The sequence below is a fragment of the Aquarana catesbeiana genome, linkage group LG02 (genome assembly GCF_042186555.1).
Source record: "Aquarana catesbeiana isolate 2022-GZ linkage group LG02, ASM4218655v1, whole genome shotgun sequence".
Lineage (NCBI taxonomy): Eukaryota > Metazoa > Chordata > Amphibia > Anura > Ranidae > Aquarana > Aquarana catesbeiana.
The window spans coordinates 652138680-652161247 of NC_133325.1; the positions used below are offsets into that span (position 1 = coordinate 652138680).

At 45.9% G+C, this 22568-nt stretch overlaps 1 protein-coding gene across 4 annotated transcripts in view; it reads left to right on the forward strand.

The window, feature by feature from the left end:
• Positions 1–7320: 7320 nt before the first annotated feature.
• ACOT9 (acyl-CoA thioesterase 9) overlaps positions 7321–22568 on the forward strand; it is a 42126-nt gene continuing 26878 nt past the window's right edge. The window contains exons 1-4 of one of the 4 annotated variants that reach the window (XM_073616518.1): positions 7349–7477; positions 11864–12083; positions 13479–13576; positions 19727–19753. In XM_073616518.1, coding sequence (XP_073472619.1) covers positions 12061–12083; positions 13479–13576; positions 19727–19753 — 148 coding nt within the window. In that variant the 5' untranslated portion in view covers positions 7349–7477; positions 11864–12060. Of the gene's footprint in view, positions 7478–11863; positions 12084–13478; positions 13577–19726; positions 19754–22568 lie in introns of all 4 variants that reach the window. The other 3 variants (XM_073616516.1, XM_073616519.1, XM_073616517.1) reach the window with 3 other exon arrangements.

The window sequence follows — 22568 nt, forward strand, 5'->3', positions numbered from 1 at the left end:
AAAGGACATATTTGTGGCCTTAAAACGTCTCCTTCTGGATCGGGACGTGTCCGGATCCGGGCTTTCCTCCTCCTCGCTGCTATAATTAGCACACACCTGCTCTAACTCCGCCATGTGCTCTTCACCCACTGCGCCGAACGAAAAGGGGCGGGGAATAGACTAGAAAGAACGTCAGGGGCGGGCGGAGTTACACGCATGCGCAGTGTGTATAAAGCGTAACACGCGTGCGTATTACGTACGATCTGTGAGCGGAGGAAGGAGCATTGGACGCGCCGATCGTAAGAACGAAGGTAAGAGACAAACTTGTGCCTATACTGCTTCTACATTGAAGCCTATATTGTAACAAGATTAGGAAAGTTTTGTCTGACATTAGGCTTTGTCTTGTGTTGTGTCTTGCAGTGAACATGGATATCTTACTGAAAGATAATGACTTCATGTCAGTATTCATAGATATCTTAAGGGAGCTGCCCTGTCTGTGGGAGATTAACCACCCCCATTTCAAGAACCAAACAAAGAGGAAGGCAGCACTGGTGCAATTGTGTGAAATTTTGAAGCAGGTGATCCCCAATGCAGACATCACCTATTTAAAGATATTAATTGGTGGCCTGAGGAGCACATATCTGAGGGAGCGCAAGAAAGTCCTGGATTCCCAGAGATCTGGAGCTGCAGGTGACATCTATGTCCCCAGGATGTTGTACTACGACAGGCTGCATTTTCTGGCAGGCCAGACTGAACCCAGGCCATCCCTCTCCAGTCTTCCTTCCACGCTTCCTTCCCCCCTGGCTGAGGCTTCTGACACCCAACCTGGGCCTTCCAGGCCACATGTGGAGGAGCCCAGATTGAGCCAGGTATAGCATTCCTCTAAATATTTCTGCTTGTCCAATCAATGATGTTAACTAGATGTTAGTTGGGAGTACTAATTTAGGATTGTGATTGATGAAGCAAAACATTACAACCATGTCCCTTTTTCATACACAGGGATGTCTCAGCCAGGAGGTGGCCGGGCCGAGCCGGCTGGCTGATCTGCAGGTCCCTCCACCCCCCCTGGAAAGAGAAAGTGGCAGTAGGAGGAGTGCCCTAGAGGAGGCTACCGGAGGACTCTTTTGGAGGGCTACAGAGGTCCTGGGAGCACGACAGACCGTGGAGGAGGACATTGCTGCCGTCATTGCCTATAAAATGCAGAGGATGGAGGAGGGCCAACAAGTCTTGTGTGAGGCGCTCATATTGAAGGCTCTTAACAAAGGTATGATGGGCCAAATGACAGCTCAGACACACCTTTGCGATGGTCCTCCTCCTCCTCCTGCAGGTCCTCCTCCTCGTCCTCCCTCTCCTCCAGGTCCTCCCAGTCCTCCTCCAGGTCCTACTCCTCCTCCTGCCACATCTCCAACTGCACAGCCACAGCCGGGAATGAAGCGTGAAAGGAAGACCAGAAAGTGAGGACCCTGGATCCAGTCTGGTCAGCCAAAAAATGCAGCCTCTTGTGGTACCACAGCCTGGGGACACACATGTCATCTGCTGCTACCTGGATCTCTGCGAATTCTGGACCAGACTGCCCTCCCTTACATATGGACTCCTCAGGCCACCAATTTTGATGTTCAAGAATTGATGTCTGCCGTGGGGGTCCCAGGCTTCGCTAATTTCTCCTGTTGATCCAGTGTTGCCTCCCTCTTTGTTTGGTTCTGAGCCCTTAATAAAGGATTTTTGTTTTGAATTATACTCTCCTAAGTGTTTTACTTCAAAAAGGACAGTTGGTTTGTGAGGATTCAGGTACATTTTAAATATACAATGTGAAATGAACAAGGGACACCAACACCAAACAATATCCTGGAGATTAAATAATAAAAGATATCAATGGTGTTGGGGTAACTTGACACACAAAACACACACAAAAATATTCTGTATTAAAAATAAAAATAACATTTAACAAAGATCAGCCTTTGAAAAAATACAAACATTAAAAAAAAAAAAAAGGCTTAAAATCCCAAAAATAATTAAATAAAAAAAACAAAATACTGTCAGATGTGACAACTAATAACAATATATTCAGGGAATCCCAATAAAAAAACAAAAATAAAACTTTGTGAGAAGTGTGTGTGAATATGAGCAGCAAAACGACTTAATTCTTGTCACATTATAAAGAAGAAGAGAGTGCGCTTTATTAAACCATTTTTAACATTGCAGCGTGACGAAAGTGCTGTATCCATTGCGAACGCTAAGTTTACCAGAACGAGCTGTTCCGTCTTGGAATTTCTTCTGAGCATGCGTTGCACTTTGTGCGTCGGAACAGGCCACACACGGTCGGAATTGACGCGATCAGATTTTGTTGTCGGAAAATTTTATCTCCTGCTGTCCAACTTTGTGTGTCGGAAAATCCGATGGAAAATGTCCGATGGAGCCCACACATGGTCGGAATTTCCGACAACACGCTCCGATCGGAAATTTTCAATCGGAAAATCTGACCGTGTGTACGGGGCATAATAGGTAGAGCCGATCTGATAAAGATGATATGGATGCCACAATTATCATGTAGCAGGGTCCCAGGTCCCCAGAGGCTTAATGGTGACCTCAAGGGTTAGGGAAAGCTGACATTCTTCCTTGTAGAGTGGGTTACCAGGCATGGTGGGTGTGATGCAACAAGAAATGATGGGCACCAGTCACTTTTCGATGCGAACAAGAGATTTATTGTCTCTTAACAGAATTGTGGGAGAGGGGTTTAGGGCCAGGACACCCTTAAGTAGATGCAATGATAATTGGCAGACTCTGAGATTCTGGGATGTGCTGGATAAACAAGTTTGAGCCATGGAGGCCCCACCTCGCAACTTACAGGACCTGAAGGGTCTGCTATTGATGGCTTGGTGCCATATATCACAGAATACCTTCAGAGGTCAAGTGAAGTCCATGCCCCGGGTTATGGTGGGTGGTCATAATGTTCAGTCAGTGTATAGGCCCGTACACACGATCTGACTTTTTGACAACAAACATGCAAATTAACTGTTTTGGAGCAACATCCGACCGTGTGTTCGCTCCATCGGACAAACTTTTTCTGTTTCCATCGGACTTTTGTTGGCTGTGCGAACGGACAAACTTTCCGGCAACAAAAGTTCGATGGAGCAAAGTCCGATCGTGTGTACACAAAAGCATCAGACTTTTGTACAAACTACAGTACGCGGCCGCGAGAATGTTTCCAGCGCGAACCCATCGCGCTGGTTCTCGGCGACAGGGTACTGTACAGCTCGCGCTGGCTGCGGCGAGCGCGAGAGGGAATTCCCCTCTGGGGGCATACCAGGCCCTTAGGTCTGGTATGGATTCTAAGGGGAACCCCCTATGCCAAAAAAACAGCGTGGGGGTCCCCCCCAAAATCCATACCAGACCCTTATCCGAGCACGCAGCCCTGGCCGGTCAGGAAAGGGGGTGGGGACGAGCGAGCGCCCCCCCCCCGAACCGTGTCAGGCCGCATGCCCTCAACATGGGGGATGGGTGCTTTGGGGAAGGGGGGCTTGCTCCTATGACCACACCCCCTTATGACCTCACAGTCCCAGCATGCCATGGGACTGTGATGTCATAGGGGCGGGGTCACCGCCTATATAAGTCATAGCAGAGCGCACAGACAGCATTACAGCCGGAGAGAGCGTTGTGTCAACATCTCTGGAAGAGGAGAGGGAAGAAGACAATCCAGATGTACGGGCTCCTCCACTAGCAAAAGAGCGGCAAAATAGCAGAAGATAGCGGAGGAGCCGGCAGAAGGAAGAAGGCACCGAAGAAGAACCAGAGAACACGGAGACGACACCGGAGAGAGGGAGAAGACGCCGGAGAGACCCCCGAAGTCAGAAGAAGACCCCCAAAGTCGGAAGAAGACCCCGGAGCTGCCTAATAAATTAATTTTAAAACCTGTGTAGTGTGTTTTATTTATTGACACATTGTTCCCTAGGTGAATGGGTAGGGGTACCATGTATGGCCTGGTGCGGCTCAGGGGGGGGGGGGGGGGCGCTCGCTCGTCCCCACCCCCTTTCCTGACCGGCCTGGTGCGGCTCAGGAGGGGGGGGGGGGGCGCTCGCTCGTCCCCACCCCCTTTCCTGACCGGCCGGGCTGCGTGCTCGGATAAGGGTCTGGTATGGATTTGGGGGGGACCCCCACGCCGTTTTTTCTGCGTAGGGGGTTCCCCTTAAAATCCATACCAGACCTAAGGGCCCGGTATGCCCTTGGAGGGGAACCCATGCCGTTTTTTTATTTAAAATTTGGCGTGGAGTTCCCCCTCAAGATTCATACCAAACACAGTGCCTGGCATTGGCGGGGATCCAAGTCGGATCCCCACACCAGTGTGAACCCAGCTCGCAAGGTGTCAATCTCGCCAATAAAAGTGGCGAGATTGACTCAATATCAGACAACAATACAGAAGTTGACCAAAGGGTGGTGGTAAAGAGCTGAAAAACCACGTGATTTGGTGAAAGTTGGCTGTAAAAGTCCTGTCCTGTATGCAAGACAAACTTCTGGCCAACTCCCTTTGTACAAAAATCCTAGGGAAAGTTTGTACAAAGTCCTATTGTGTGTATGGGGCTTATGAGTCCTTCTAATGTAGACATTTACATTTGGGACTTCTCAAACACATAATAGGCGGCTATTTGTCTCCACCAGTAGAAATGAGTTCTTCCAGTGAGCAGTGATGAGCTCAGACAGGTTCGGACAAAGGTCTTAGCTATCCTACCAGGAAGCCATCACTGTGGACAGCCAATCATATGCGGCATAGGCATTACCTGCACTGCAGCTGCGCGTATACAAGGGGCGTGACTGCGGGGCGGGGAAGACCTCTGCCACTTATGATTAGCTGTCTGCCTTGACAGCTTCCTGGCGAATAGCTCAGGCATGTTCAAACATGGCTCCAAACCTACCTGAGCTATCCTGCCAAAAGCTGTCAAAGTCAACAGCTAATCATAGGTGGTGGAGGTATTCCCCGCTCCACAGCTTCATGTATATACACACCTCTTGCATACCTGTGGCTGAGGAGTAGGTAATGTCTCTGCAACCTATGACTGACTGTCAACTTTGACAGCTTCTGGCTGGGATAACTCGAATACGCCTGAACTCATCCCTACTAAAGATATAAAATAAATAGGCTATGAAATTAACATTTCTCCTCACAGAAGGCAGAGGCTGTGGCTCCTGGATTCGGGCTCATTCACAGTGCTCAACTCCGTACACTGTGTTTACTTTTTTGTCCTAATGCTGAGCTGTGTGCAGGCAGCCTATAGAAGTGAATGGACATGCATCGGCTGTATGGACTCACCTGCACAGCTGAGTTTGACAGGTACACAGGGACAGGTGCATTGACCCGGCACAGAGGCTGTGTATCTAGGACCATGAACCCATATCTGCTTACCTGTAAAACTCGGCTAGATCCACTTCTAACCCACTTCTGCCTACATGTCATACTTCGCCATGTGATTGTGTCTGTGCAGCTGCTGTGTGTGCATCCATTTCTATGGGCTCTCCGGGGTGGATGCACACGCATCTGACAGTGGCTCTGCATGGAGGGCGGGTCTTTTCACCTGTCTGAATGAGCCTTGTCAGTGAATAGGGACACGAGAGACTATTGAAAGTCTGCGGTTGCTGTCAGTAACATTATTGGGAGTGAGGTAGCGGTGATACGCTGGACAGGTGGAGAACAAAGGCTTTGCATGTCCCTCCTAAATGCATCAGAGACCGTGGTGATGTACAGTAACATCAAGAGAGTTTATTAAAGTGGAGTTCCACCCACTTTTACAACTCTTCAGCATCCCTCACTAAACTGTGCACTGTAAACGAATAGGATATATATATATTTTTTTTTCTCAGCACCTACTGTATATCTGCTGTATTCATTTTTCACTTCCTCCTTCCCGGCCGTGGCCCATCGCATCATTTCCTGTTTGCAATGCCTTCTGGGAAGGGGCGGCAACTTCCTCTGACACTGCCGTTGCTATGGAAACCTGACCTGAAACCTATTACACTGCTTGTGATGCACTGAGCATGTGCGAGATCTGCAAGAATGAGAGCCAGGAAGAAATACAGTCTGGCTTCATATGCTCATACTTAAGATGGCCACAGCCTGTTGTAAGTTTATAAAATAACAAACTACTGCTATAAACTAACAAAACAGACCTTAGTTTACAGACTAACTTTACTAGAATACATTAAGCTTGTGTATTATATGGGTATTTTTATTTAAAAAGTATAATTTTGGCCGGAACACCACTTTAAAGACCAGTCGTGTTCAAGTAAAGGTACCCCATGTGTAGGAGAGTGAGCTGTATTAAGTGCCTAGCACAGCCCAGAAGAACCTACCCCGGGGTAGGCCTCTCATGTGACCCTTGCTTGGCACCCAATGAGGAGGGAAACATGGAGGGCGGGACTCCCACCACATGACCCCTACCCTACACTCGCACAACCAGATTTGACAGGGATGGGTGCATGGCCCCTGATACACCGGCTCTGTGTCAGGTCAATGCACCTGTCAACCTCAGCTGTGTATGTAAGTCCCAATTCACTGCCTGCAGGCTGCTCAGTGCTAGGACAGAAAACAAAATGAAAGGTTCCTCAAACTGTATGGGGCTAAGCTCCCATGTAAATGAACCCTTATGGAAAAGTATCGGCTTGTGTAAACACTAGGGTTGCACCAATACCGTTTTTTTAACGGTGAGTACAAGCACTGATACTTGTGCTCAAGTACTCACTGATGCCGATACCTTTGCGGTGCGATTTGAACCCATACAAAATAATTGTGCTCAAATCGCACTGCAAAGAATCGCATGTGGTTTGAACAGGTATGTGGGGCAATTCCTGTCTGAATCGCATGCAATTTCCCACACTGTTCCTGTGTGAACCCAGGCTGAAGTCACTATGACAAACCTGAGTTCACATAGGAAGGGGGGGGACTGCATGTGATTCGCACAGGAATCGCACCTCATTCCTGTTCAAATGGCATGCGATTCATTGCAGTACAATTTGAGCCCATTCATTTTGTATGTCTCTGGTGGGTGAGAGGAATCATGGGAGATTTATGTCATGCAGCCACAATATAAGCAGAGTGTAGACTGTAGAGAATAGGGTGACTGCATTGCAGAGGGAAATATCATGACTAGACAAATGTGGGGACACTTTTAGCATAAAAACGTTGTATTAGTCAGTGACAGGTTATAAATACACGTCTCTATCACAGCAATTTCAGAGCAATATAGATTCTGAATACATATACTGCAACTTGATATCTGTTACAAGTTCATGATTTCATTTGTATTGTTCAGCATATTATTTTGCAGGCACTCTATTATCCTTAGACGCTCTTCTCCGTCACCTCTATGGTATTGGAGGACCGGAGTTGATTGGCAGTGAACGAGTTGATGGGCGGGGAGAGTGCGGATTGGCCGCTGGCTGTTCTGGAGAAGAGGCATCGGTCAGTGGAGTTTGTCCTGAGCCCAGCGATCAACATGCTGCTGTCACTCAGGTAGATGGCGTGTGAGGTGCAGAGCTCAGGCTCGGCTTGTCTATCAGTATCCCATCAATGTATGATAATAGCGGGCTATGGTCTGGTGTAGGACAGGCGAGGTTTGGGAGAGGTGGGTGTGGTGATTGGACAGGACAGCGTGTGTGTGTGGGAGGAGCTTCCATGTTCTGTGGAATGTGACAGTACAGAGGGTAGCTGTCTGAGATCACTGTACAAGTCCTCACCCCATCTACTATAATATACTATAGGACTATAGGGTAATCTGGATCTATCTCCCAATAGGGTACAGGGGGAGAGGAAACTCATATGATTGGATGATGTAGAAAACGGTCACGCTGCTGAATTTAAAGGGCCAATTCACCATTATATACCATCGTGAAGCTTAAGATGGAAAACTCAGAGGACGGTGCTAAGAGAGGCCTATCTGTTACTGTACACCTTCACCATCACAGGACTACTTCATGTTGTAAAGCGCTGTGCAGGCTGTTGGTGATATGTAAATCCTGTATAATAATACTGCAGTAGGGGAGAGAAAGTACATGTGAGGGGGTTGAATTCAGCATGAGAAGTATCAGCAGCAACATCCTTAGAAATGTCCCTGGGAGTTTTCCAGTCAGACTTCATGAGATATGTAAAGGGACTGCACCTATAGCAAGGGTATTATTCACCTTTGGTCAAAGATGCACAGTCGGTGTTATTATCTACAGACAGCCCTTATCAATAGGCTGTTTTGTGGTAAAGGTGACCCTTTAAAGCTGAACTCCAGGAGATAGTAAAGCTTCCTTTGCAGTGGGGCTCCCATGTCAGGATGAGGGAGTGGCCAAGCGGGCACCTGCCCTGGGGGCTTAGCCCCTCCACACCGACAGGAGTGATTAACTTCTGTCACAAGGAGCCAGCAGCTGGCTTCTGCTAGAGGAGAGGATTCAGCTTTTTCCCTCCTCTGGCCTATAGGGGGAGATAGAGAGCCTGCACTGAGTCAGAGAACTTAGCTCAGTCTCAGCACGGTTCTGCTGAGGTTTGAGGATAGATTTAATTGCCCTTCTTCGTCTCACCCCCTGTCATGTGACATGTCACATGATTGGAGAGGGGGGAAGAAGCCTGTAGGGGGAGATAGAAAGCCTGCACTAAGACTGAGATCTTGGCTCAGTCTCTGCACGGCTCTGCTGAGATGTGAGGGCAGATTGCCCTTCCTCCTCTCACCCCTTGCCATGTGACTTGTCACATAACTGGGAAGGGGGGAGAAGAAGCTGCCTGTGTGTTAACTGTCAGTACAAAAAAGGGGGGGAGGGGGAATGGGCAACTAAGCCTTAGACCTTCCCTCTCCTCCTTTTCTATTTTAGAGCCCCCACTCTCCTCAGACCCCCCCCTCTTCTTCTCAGACACCCCCACTCTCCTCAGGGCCCCCCTCTTCTCAGACACCCCCACTCCCCTCAGACCCCCCAGCACTGCCACACTCCTCAGGGCCCCCCACTTCTCAGACACCCCCACTCCCCTCAGACCCTCCCAACACCCCCACTCTCAGGGCCCCTTCTCTCCTCAGGGCCCCCCTCTCCCCCAACACCCCCACTCTCTTCAGGGCCCCCCTCTCCTCCTCAGACCCCCCAACACCCCCACTCAGGGCCCCCTCTCCTTCTCAGACCCCCCCAACACACCACTCTCCTCAGGGCTCCCCTCTCCTTCTCAGACCTCCCCAACACCCCCACACTCCCCAGGACCCCCCTCTCCTCAAACATCCCCACACTCCTCAGACCCCCCCACACCCTCACTCAGGGCCCCCTCTCTTTCTCAGACCCCCCAACACCCCCACTCAGGGCCCCCTCTCCTTCTCAGACCCCTCAACACCCCCATTCTCCTCAGAGCCCCCTCTCCTTCTCAAACACCCCCACACTCCTCAGGGCCCCCTCTCCTTCTCAGACCCCCCCAACACCCCCACACTCCTCAGGGCCCCCCTCTCCTTCTCAGACCCCCCCAACACCCCCACACTCCTCAGAGCCCCCCTCTCCTTCTCAGACCACCCCCAACACCCCCACACTGCTCAGAGCCCCCTTCTCCTTCTCAGACCCCCCCAACACCCCCACACTCCTCAGGACCCCCCTCTCCTTCTCAGACCCCCCAACACCCCCACACTCAGGGCCCCCCTCTCCTTCTCAAACATCCCCACACTCCTCAGGGTCCCTCTCCCTCTCAGACCCCCCAACACCCCCACACTCCTCAGGGTCCCTCTCCCTCTCAGACCCCCCAACACCCCCACACTCCTCAGGGTCCCTCTCCCTCTCAGACCCCCCAACACCCCCACACTCCTCAGGGCCCCCCTCTCCTTCTCAGACCTCCCACACCACTGATATAGGGACATTCTTCCTTCCAGTGACACCACTGACACAGGGACATTCTTCCTTCCAGTGACACCACTGACACAGGGACATTCTTCCTTCCAGTGACACCACTGACACAGGGACATTCTTCCTTCCAGTGACACCACTGACACAGGGACATTCTTCCTTCCAGTGACACCACTGACACAGGGACATTCTTCCTTCCAGTGACACCACTGACACAGGGACATTCTTCCTTCCAGTGACACCACTGACACAGGGACATTCTTCCTTCCAGTGACACCACTGACACAGGGACATTCTTCCTTCCAGTGACACCACTGACACAGGGACATTCTTCCTTCCAGTGACACCACTGACACAGGGACATTCTTCCTTCCAGTGACACCACTGACACAGGGACATTCTTCCTTCCAGTGACACCACTGACACAGGGACATTTTTCCTTCCAGTGACACCACTGACACAGGGACGTTTTTTTTTTTCACTACTGTAAGCCGCTTATTTGTGCAGTGATTTTTTACTCTTTAGGTTTCTGCATGGCAGCACTGTGCCGCTCTTGGCTCCGCCCCCTCCACTTGGGAGGACGCAGTTTGACATCTTCGCCCTGGGCGCTGGATAATCTTGTTCCGGCACTGGAGGGTCCCATTGTTTGTCTGAACGTAGCCACCCTCTCTTGCTTGCTCCTGAGATGGACTGGATTATGGGATTTTTAGTGTGTTTAGAGCAGTGCAAATGACTACAAAGAACGTGCACTGCTCATTCCAAACAAATGGAAGTGAGGTGGAAAAGGAGAGGTTCCTCAGTTCACAGAGGATATTACAAGAAGGCAAACAAAAAAAAACACACTTAAAAACTATTTCATGAAAAAAAAAAAAGATTACAGGGCTATTAAAGCAGAGCTAAACCTCTGAATAACCAGCCTCCCCCAAGCCTCTTTCATGTTGCCATCTTGAGAACTCCAGCGCTGGCATATATGTGCCACTGGTGTCTTCCAGTTATCTAGGACCCCTTCTCTTTCTTCGTGACAACAGAGGGAAGGGAGTAGTGGTGCCAGGAGAAAGGGGAGCGAGTACCCTCTGGTGGTCAGAGCATTGCAATGCAGGTTGTGCTGCCTCGCTCTGCCCGTCGCTAACCCTTGCCGCGCAGCCCGGCTCCCACCTTTGCGTGGGAGTTGGGGTCCCCTGATGGAAAGGATAAGAACCTTTGGTTCCAGTTTAATGCCTAGACTAACTTTAATCACTTGAGTACCAGTCTGTATATACCCCTTGTTACCAGTAGGAGTGAGCTCAGGCATGCTCACACTATTATCCACATCCACATGTGTGAGTGCAGCAGGAAGCTGTTACTTGTACAGGACAATCATCTGTGGCTTTGGGGCATCGGCAGACAATGCTCCGGCTGTAGATGATTGCTCCATACAGGTGACAGCTTCCTGGTGGGCTTACACGTGAGTTTGAATTCTCGTCTGAACACGCCCAATCTCATCACCGATTACTGGGTAAGGCTACTTTCACATTGCTCTGTATGAAAAACACATTAAAAATGCATAATCGTCTTTGCAGCATTTTTGCCGTATTTTTCCCACTTTGCCTTAAATTCAATGCAATACATAAGACATTTTGATGCATTTTCCCCATATTACTTCCTACTATTCTAATGCAATTTTCTTGCGATTTCCAGTGTCACTTTAGACGTTTTCAAGCTGGGGTTCACAGAATTGTTTGACACGGGAGATCACAGAAATCACATTATATTCTGACTTCAGTGCGATTTCAGTCCCATAGACTTCTATGTTATCTCATAGAATTCGCAACAGCATAGATGAGAAGCATTCCTATAGCTTAGATTTTATTTTTATTTTTTTCTCAACCCCCACCTCTCCTCCCTGGTCAGCTGCCTAAAGGCTAGGTTCACACTGAAGCGGCTTTGATTCTTCCTTTGATCAATCAACCCTTCCTTCGATTGATTAATCTTTCTGTCGATTGATCCCTTCTTCTGTCGATCGATTCTTCTATTGTTTGATTGATTTATCCTTTCTTCGATTGATCAGATCTTTGAAGGAGGGATCGAACGGTCGTAGTAAGGACTGATCTATCGAAGGAAGGATTGATAGATGGAAGAGTCGTTTGATCAAAGGAAAGAGGCCTCGATCGATAGAATGATGGATGGAAGGGCGGTTAATTGAAGGAAGGGTCGATCGATTGAAGTCTCCAAAATCGCAGCCGTATTAAAATCGATGGATGAAGGATGACCAGGCAGGAGGAGTTAAGGTTAAAAAAACACTGAATCAATCAAAGTCACATAGGAATGTTTCTTATCTATGCTTCTGTGAGATAACATCTAAGTTCACCAGGAAGGAGCCTTTTCCAAAATCGCACTGTGCTGAGTTGATTAGAAGGGCACCATTGAATATAATGTGATTTTTTTTTTTTTTTTTTTTTTTTCCCTTGTCATGCGATTCCCACAGGTGTGTTGGATTTTTTGCATTGACACACTCTGCTGCCTCTTTAAAAATCAATCCGCTATGCTCGATTTTCAGTGGACAGTAGAGTGGCGGCACCCAGGAGGTGATACTGCTGCCTCCTAAATGCTAGGGGTTATTTTTGTGTTTTTTTTTTTTGTTTTTTTTTTTGTTTTTTTTTAAACATGCCACAGCCACGAACCAAGCTTTGGCTTGGGGTTGCAGCATCATTATTATTATTATTATACAGGATTTATATAGTGCCAACAGTTTGCACAGCATTTAGAAATGTAGGGGGGGGGGGGCAATACAGTAGGAATAGGAGGATGGCTCCAGTCACTTAACTGTGTCATGTTTGGCAGGTTCTGCCTGCCAAACACAACAGGTGGTATCATTTTTACCACCAACGTGGCCACTGGCCATGTCCATTTGAAGCTCAGCAATCAGAGGGTGGTAAAACCAACCCCTGATTACCCCCCAACCACCTGTGTAAACATTGCCTAACATTACCGTTGGCCTTGTCAACTTGCAGGGCAGTGGTAAGGGGTGGTAAATCCGTGGCTCAATTGCCTATTTTTACTGCTCCCTGGCAACCTGTGAAAATGAGGCCTATTTCCTCATGCCACCCTACGAAGGTCTTCTCACCTTACTTGATGGCACTTTGGTTCCCCAGCATTTAAAGAGGGCCTACAGTCTCCCCAACAAAAATTAAAAGTCAGCAGCTACAAAAACTGTAGCTGCTGACTTTTTTAAAATAAGGACATTTACTTGCCCCTGGATCCAGCACTGTCCTCACCCAGGCCGATCCTTCAAATGGCTTTGGGTACAGGCACCAGCATCTTCACTAAGGGAATCTGGCAGTGAAGCCTTCCAACGGCACAATGGGCGAGCCGCGCTACACTTTGTGTTTGCTGCCACTGTTTTCTGGGACTTGTAATGTGTCCCAGAAGGCTGCAGGGGAAGGATGGGGGCCAAACTTCCTCTCAGATCTCCGTGGCCATCTGACCGGAAGTGGGGGATTGTCAAAATCAGGTACCCGCTCCACCCCCCCCCCCCCCCCAAAAAAAAAAATTTTTTAAAAAGTGCCAAATGTAAAGGAGGAGGATGGGGGTAAAGTTCTGCTTTTAAGTAAAAAAAAAAAAATAATAATAATAAAAAAAAAAAAAATTTTTTGCTTTTTATTCTTTGTCCTCCCTCTTTACAGACCTGGTATAACATGTCAGATATCACGGCTTCTCAGCAGATCGTTGATGACAACGAGTACAGGACACTCTAATGGGAAACTGCCAGATATGAGTGAAGGTAAGATTGACAAATATAATTTAACTGAATCCAATTTTTCAAAGCTGTTTGTTTTTTCATAACTTTAGACCATCATGGGTCAGTCCTGCCAGATACAATATATGACTTTAGACGAGGGTTGGGCAACCTCTGCTCTCCAGCTATGGTGAAACTACAAATCCCATCATTCCTCTGCCTCAGGAAGTCACAACAACTGGAGTACTGAGGTTGCCTACACTTGCTTTAAAGAATGCTTGTTTGTTTTCTGGCATTGACAGTTTTTGGCACAAGGCTTTTGCCACCGAAGATCAAGTAAAATCGGCAAGTTGCCTAAAGTGTCAGAAAGCACTTAATCATCCTTGGCATTTAAGCCCGCACCCTAAAATCTGAACACCATGCATCTATATACAGCTATGACATTGTAGGCCCAGGAGTCCCTAGGTATCCTGTTAAGCAAAGGATGGATCCCATGAAGCCGCACATCAATGCAGACCCAATGGTATTGGAATAAGTAACAGTCTCAGCCGGGGCTCCCGCCAGGCCACGCCGCTAACACATTTTACTCTGCCCCTCAAAGCTTAATCATGATTAAGCTCAGAGTAAAACGAGTTAGAGGCCTAGCCTGGCCGAGCCTAGGCTGAGCCTGGCATTCATTCCAAAACCAATGGGTCTGCATTGATGTGCGGTTTCATGGGATCCATCCTTTGCTTAACAGTTGTTTGGAGCCGAGCTCCTTCCTTGGCCTGCACTCAGTGATGGAGACGGGATTGCTTTCCCTTGCAACCTGAGCGGCACATATTTTCCGTTACCGTTTCTCTAGGTATCCTCCTGTACCAGAAAGTGCACTGCTATATTTCAGGAGGAGTTCCAGACAAAAGGAACGTTTCTCAAGGTATTGCTTAAAGCAAAACTAAACTCCCAATATACTCGCCTCCACCTTCTAGCTCCAGCCTTCTCTCGCCGGCTGCTGTCATCTTCTTCACAGGTGCAAGGTGATCAGTGGGGAAGGTGGGATCACTGGCACATCCCGAGTGTGGCGCACATGCATGTTCAGTGTGCCTTCAGTAGAAGACTGAGCGTGCAGGTAAGTGTTTGTTATTGCAGAAGAGATATAGCCTGTCTTTTCTGCAGTTTTCTTTAGGGGCTAATTCACGCCAGCTGCTGTTATAACACGCAGTGGCTGGTGTGTGGCGCAGTCCGGCCAGATCAGCGCAGTACTGATCAGTCAATGTTAGCACATTGTACTGTTCATTTTTTAATTTATTTTTCTTAATCGAGCTTTATTGAAATGTCACACAGACATTTTGTAAATTTCACTTAGATGCTGCGCAGTGCAAGCCAGTGCATTGGTTCACAGTGTGCTGCTCTGTAAAAAGGTACCGCACTCCGCCTTGCACACCATTGCAATGCATTTCGTCTTGTCATGCAGTGGGATTTTGCTGGAATAGATGCCCAACTCAGTCCCTCTGAATCTGGTGTGTATATACCCTAACTTAGTTCAGTTTTAAGAAGATGTAATATTTCTATATTTTTCCAATAGTATATCAAATCTTCACTTTTTACTTTAGCTCCACTATAGTGGGAACAGGAAATAATGTATCCCTAGCTCATGAGTAAGGGGATATGTGACAAATGCATTTGAACTGAAAATACATTTTTCAAAACTTTCATATTCGAAAAGCCATAATGAACACATTCTTCTCTATGCTGTACTGATGCAAAATTTTGACTTGTTTTTTTTTTCCCTTTATTTTCACCTGGTGATCCAGCCAGTAAGTCTGTTATTTTTCAACTTCCTTTAACAGACCAAGCTGTCCAACAAAAGTGGCAGATAGAGGGCTGAGAAAAAAACATTCGATGTTAACCGATTGTCGACCAGCCGCTGTCATTATACTGTGGCAGGTTGGCTCATTCCCGCAAATCGCAGTAGGTGTACGTCGATTCGTGAACTCAATTTTGTGGGGGTGCGCGCACTCCCATTGGCCAGTGGGGGAGCCAATCAGGCAGATCTCCATTCTGACAGGGGAGATCACACAGATCCTGTGTTTCTGCTAAGCAGGAAGACGGATCTGTGCGTTTCCCCAGTCACACAGTCCCCCATACGGTTAGAAAACACTAACTGGGAACACATTGAACCCTGTAATCGCCCCTGATGCTAACCCCTTCTCTGCCAGTGTCATTAGTGCAATAACAGTGCATATTTTTAGCACTGATTACTGTAATAATGTCACTGGTTCAAAAAGTGTCAAAAACGTCAGTTAGGTGTCCGATCTATCTGCCACAATGTCGCAGTCCCGCTAAAACTCACTGATCAATGCCATTACTTGTAAAATATTTTTTTAAAAATGCTATAAATCTATCCCCTATTTTGTGGACGCGATAACTTTTGTGCAAACCAACCAATATACGCTTATTGCGATTATTTTTTTTTTTTTCACCAAAAATATGTAGCAGAATACATATTGGCCTAAACTGATGAATACATTTAGTTTTTTTTCCTTTGGAAGTGTTTTATAGCAGAGAAAAAAAAAATTATCATTATTTTTTTTTCAAAATTGTCGCTCTTTTTTAGTTTATAGCGAGAATTATAAAAAACGCAGAGGTCATCAAATACCGCCAAAAGAAAGCTCTATTTGTGGGAAAAAAGGACATCAATTTTGTTTGGGTACAATGTCGCACAACAGCGCAATTGTCACTTAAAGCGATGCAGTGCCGAATCACAAAAAATGGCCTGGTCAGGAAGTGGGTTAGTCCTTCCGGGGCTGAAGTGGTTAATTACAGTGGTCAACTTCTGTAAAACCTTTATCTCTAAGGGAGAAAAACAACTTTTGCTGTAACTGCTTATAAAGTATTATCTGGTATTCAGTTTTAATTTTAATCCCTTTCATCAAAATCTGCTAGTACATCTAACACTATCCTTTCTGCAGACTGACAATCATGCTGCCCCAAGGTGTCTCTGTTGTGCCTCTATAGAGTGGGGACACCCTAAACCAGGAAGTGTATTAGTGGCCAGATCACCAGGAGAAAATAAAGGATACAAATCCCTCTTGAAACTGTCACATTACAATGGCAACCAGGGACCTATTTTTTGCAAAGAAGTCAGCAATGGCAGCCTCCAAACCACCTTCCTATAGGTTTCCTTTAATTCAAATTTGTCATTTTGATAAAGATATCCATAAAAAAACAAAACATAAAGTCCTGTAGTACTTTCTGTTATCTTCCCAAGTCCCTGTGGAGTCGTAGATTTGGGAGCAGTCAACATGCACTAGCAAACTCTTCCTAACCTCCCCTGTATCTCTAACCAGTAGAAAAGTGGATGCAGCCCCTAATTCCAAACTAGAAAGCCACTTAGCCCTGGTTCACATTGGAGTGATTTGACATGTCAAATCGCATTCAAAATCGGTGGCAATTGCCATCAATGGAACTGTCCAAATCTGTGTGACGCTGCATTTGTGGCGCCGCATCGATTCCCAAAAGTCGTTTCTGTACTACTTTTGGCAACTTTGGGGTGCGATTTCCATAGCCATCTGTGCAACAATCCACACAGATGTCTCTGAAATCGCCCCCGAACTTGGGACTGACATGCAGGAATGAAATTGTGCGAGTTCCGCTGAACTCACACGATTTCATTCCCGCTGTCAGTGTGAACCTGGGCTTAATCGGGTTCAAAGCATTTGGCTTGCGGTTGCAGCACATTGACTTGAATGGTTAAAGTGGAAGTCCAGTCAAAAATGAAAAATTTTCTATTAATTATATGTAAAATAACTTTATCTTTTGACATTATTCATTTTCTGTATAACTGATTGTGAAGCTTAGAAAGTCTAATCAAAGCCAGACAATCAGCTTCTTCCTGCTGTTCAAGGACAACCTTTCTTCCTTCTGAATTCTGCATGGAGGCCTCTCACGTCCTGAAAACGTTGTCCTTTCTCTTCTACACATGCCTACTGTTCATTCTAACCACCCCTGTCTTGCCCAGCCCCGCGCCCCCCCCCCCATCCCTCCTAGCCTTTTTAGACAGACATGCCTAGACCTGCCCAGCCCCACCCCCATCCCTCCTCCTCAGATCTCTTCCTGTCTTCATTGCCTTGTTTTGGATAGTTTCTTCTGAGAGGGGGGGAGGGCAGGCTTTGGAAATGTGTTCTGTTTGTTAGAAACTGTAATATACATTGCAATGCAACATGCTCCAGGTTTTCTACAGTGTACAACCACATTGTTGTTTCTGCATGGCACTGTGATGGGCACTGTATGCATGGTGTGGCACACGCACAGCTGAGGGAGCTACATGTGAGTAATGTGTTTAAGGCTACGTTTCCACTAGTGTGACTTTGGACACATAAAGTTGCATGACAAGTCACAGCCCATTGATTTCAAAGGCAAACGTTCCCATCTATGTGTTTTTGAAAAGGTGCCTGCACTACTTTTATGCAACTTTTGATGTGACTTTGATCCAGAGTGTAAAGTTGTATCAAAGCTAGACTCAAAGCCGCACTCTAAATCACACAGCTTTGGAGTCACACTAGTGGAAACATAGCCTAAGGCTAGAGTGCAACTTTTAGTGCAGCTTTGATCCAACTTTACGCTCTCTGGATCAAAGTCGCATCAAAGCATTGCAGCTACCTTTTCAAAGTGACATGGATGGGCACGGGTGCCATTGAAATCAATGGGCTGTGACTTGACATGCGACTTTGTGTCCAACGTCGTATGACAATTCATACTAGTGGAAACGGAGCCTTAGTCTATGTTTCCACTATTGCAACCCCAAAGTTGCACGATTTTAGAGTGCGACTTTTAGTGCGGCTTTGATCCAACTTTACGCTCTCTGAATCAAAGTCTCATCAAAGCATTGCAGGTACCTTTTCAAAGTCGCTGATTTTCAAAGTTGCATAGATGGGAACGGGTACCATTAAAATCAATGGGCTGTGACTTGTCATGCGACTTTGTGTCCAAACAGAACAAAAGATAACTTTGACGTAGTAGTGGGCTTAGCACTATATGGCCATATGGTGCGACTAAATCCCCATATTTTCTGAATATGTTCAGGTGTTTTAAATTGCCTTGCAGGTGGTAAATGTCATTTTTGTATGTGTGCGCTGTAATCTTTTGTTCTGTCTGTATGGTCTTATGGCTGTACCATCTTTCATGCATTTTTTAAGGTGTCTACCCCAAATCTTTGTGTCCAAAATCGCATAAGTTGCACTAGTGGAAACCAAGCCCTAATGTGGTTGCCTGCACTATGATCATTGTAGACTGTGAGCCGAGACCCCAGAGCACTGACAGCCCCCACCCCCCTTTGTGTCCAGCTCCCTTCTCCTGTGCACAGCTATACTGTATATGTGCACTGCAACGCCCACCCCCCTATTCCCCCCTCCCCCACCCCTTGTGAATGGGGCTTTTTATTTCTTCATTGTCTCATAAATTAGGACGTACAATGAGAGAACACTGGGCAGGAACCTATGATCGGCTCCTCCCATCCTGTATACAGCCACTGGCTACACAGGAACAATGTCCCTCCCAGGAAGTGATGTCACGAGCTTTCAGTAACCATTCCCACTGGCTGCCTTTAGTCTTGGAAGGAAGTAGAATTGAAGTCATGTGACGCCACTGAATACTGCAAAATAAAGGTAGAAAAACTGAGATTCTTTCATTTTGAGACAAAAGGCTGAACTTGGCTCACATTAATGATTGCAGGGTAAGAATTTAAGTGTTGGGGTGGACTTCCACTTTAAGTATGAGGGGCTTTGCTAAATGTTAAATTTGCAGCTCAACTGCCTGTTTTTACCATCCCCGGCCTCCCATGTGAAAGAGGATTTATGTTCCTTTGCTGTTCTATTGGATAACTTTATCCAGGTGACATGTGTACCTTAGACATGACGTATAAAGCGTCACTATATCTGAAAAACAAAGTTGCAAATGATGGGTACTTCGTCACAGTCATCTCATGTAATTTCACGAGGCAGATGGCTTGATTAGCAAAGTAAATTTAGCGTGTGTAATGTGTGCGGCATCCATTACTAGTGGCATGTGAAGACTCCATCTTTTTACTGGGAGGCTGGGGGACCATTTTATACTATTCACAAGACCACCAATACATAGGTGTGTACTTGCAGGTATTCACATTTTATTTTGCCTCAGTTGTACCTTGCTTGTGTAAATATTTGTTTTCCCTTGTAGGATGCATACCTGTCCATGTGAATAATGGTGTGTGGTAACTTAAAGCATTTTTATCGCACTCACTTTGCTTTAAGCCTCTAATCTCCTGCGCATTTTGCTGTGGCTGTGGATTATGGAAGCACTTAACTCTTTTTTAAAGTGCTTGTCAAGCACACTTTAATGTATTAATAAATAAACCTAATGAATCATGGTTGATTGTGCACATTATCCTAAATTTATACAATTCTTTTTATATGTAAATGAGAAAACAAAATAAAAAATCATGTTACCTTTTGTGGTTTCTAATAAATTTTTATTGCAAATTCCTTTGAAATTATTTTATGCATTGATCATGTGTTGGTCATGAAGTTCATGAAGTTGTTACCCATCCATGTATTTGGTTTTGTTGCCCTGGGTAATTTCAGGACTGAATCAGGTTTCCTGCCTGAGCTCCATTTGAAAAGGGGGAAAAAAAACTGAAAATCATACTTATCTGGCAGGGTAGTGGCCATGATAACGAAAGTGATACTCCGTGTGGGACATTCGTTGCACGCCAGGTATACTGACCCTTTTGATCTCCCTCAGCTGCATAATTTGTAATAGCGGGGGACTGTGTTTACACTTTCAAAAAAAGAAAAGAAACTGAAAGTCCTTTTGAGAAGTCTATCTGTCAGAGCATGTATACATGTATTTGCGTTACCATTCACAGAGACAGAATCAAATATGCATTGTACAATGCTTTGTTTGATTTGTTTCTATGCACAGATAAACCAGCTGGTTTGTGTTCTAAATGAATAGTGTGATTGACTGTGACTTAGTTTACAATGTACAATAAAACGTGCAAACATTCCAGGAATTCAGCCACTTTGTGAACAGTGAAGGCGCACTATGAGTTAAGTCTATGGAGGAGCATTACATCTCCTGAACATATTTCTATTAATTTATATCCGATAGATTTGTGGCTCTACCAGAGGATACGAGACACTTAGGGCTGTGAGTGAGGAGAGAGAAGCACACAAAGCAGCTATGCCTGTGCCTCCCCTCTGCTGCCCATTCACAGAAGCCTTTGCATTTTGTGAACGAGTTCACATAATACAAAGGCTTCTGTGATTGGGCAGGATGGGTTAAGGGCAGGCATAGTAGTTTCAGCGACTCTGTTGAAGGTGCTGAGAACTGAAGGATCAGCATCAGGCTTGTGCAACTACAGCGAATGTGGTCTTCTGGGAGTACTATAAACCTGTCAGACATTAATAATAGAGATGAGATCTGAATTCGTGGAATTTCACTTTAATTGTAATCGTATATAGAATTTTATCATGTATAGAAATGTAACAAGCTTGCCCTACTTACTACAACATATTAATTTAGATCAAATTTTTGGGGATATGCCTGCACTAAAAAATGAACTTTTAGAAAAATCCAGCCAGCAAAATGCATTGTTGCATGCACCATCAATCCACTCGCGCATGCATGGATATGTTTCTCTTTTTTTTTTTGTTTTTATCTTAACTTGGTTTCGTTGGCTTTTACTGTGCTTGGTATTAATGTTATGTTTAGTTAGTTTTTCTATCACATAGACAAAAGTAAGAATAAGGCCTCTTTCACACAGCTATTCCAATCAGGTCTCCTGGTCAGTTTGTTGGGTGGACCTGATCAGAAGGTTCATTCATCCCTATGAACAGGCTGGTGTAAATGGATTTGTGTCGGTTTACACTCGCCTACCACCAGGTCCAGTCAGGTCCCCTAAAAAAAGGAAGGGGATCCATACTCTTCCGTTTAGGCAGATTGGATTGGAAGGTAGTCGTGAGTAAACAGACAGCAGAGTTCATATACTCCTGGCTGGCCAAAAGAACAGAGCGCCCTTAGAAAGTAAGCAGACACGGAGTCATTCACCTGCTCTGCATGTTTTAGCTGATCCCCTGTTGATCGTATTGGAATCTGCGCCGTGTGAAATTGATTGTATTTCTCATAAGATCTTTGCCCCCCATTGAACAGGCTGTGTAGTTTTATAGAGCTGGGAATAGTTATAGATGGAGCAAATTGCAGTGTACAAGCAGATCTCTGTAAGCATAGAGAGTAAATGCTTAAACCACTACAACAGTGATTTTGAAGGCTATACCCAAGGGTGGACAAATCCATATGAAATTTGGAGACTGTCCAATCCGGAAGACAGTAGGATTTTTTTTGTAGCTCAATTGACAACTGGAGAAAACCTCAAAGTTTGGTGCAGCTGTTATTTTTAAGGACCATTGGCTACCTGGTACCTGGGATTTGTTCAGTCCTGGCGTCACCATCATGTAGGTGGCAAAATGTTTGCCGTAAATAATTTTCAAAGGGTAAGAAGCGTTAAAAATGAATTCCTTGATTCATTATATTTTTATGCCTGTTCCATGGTGAGTGGTGCTTGATGCACTGGTATTTGAGCTGTAAATAAGTAAAATGTCTGAATTACTTTGGCCTTCCCCTTTACACCAATATGCTGACGAATGCTCCAGTCACCATGAGTTTGATCTATGACTACTGCTTTTACAAGGTATAAAGGCTATAGCAATCTGTAGTCACTATGGGGATTTGGGGAGATTTCAGAGGTCAGTTCAAAATGTGCCCTAAACAGCAGATCAGACGCTGTGGCGAATGTTACTTATGCGGTACACACCTTCCCACTCCCTGATCTCAGCTTTCAGGAGCCGTCAATGTTAAGGACCACTTTTTTTTTTTTTTTTTTGTGATTTGTATTATTTATATTTAGCTTTTTGAAATGCAGTCTTCTTCTTCTTCTTCTTCCTTTTTTTTTTTTTTTTTTTTTTTACTAGTTCTAAATAAATTAGAATAGGCTATATGGTGGCAGTTTTCAATGGCTGTG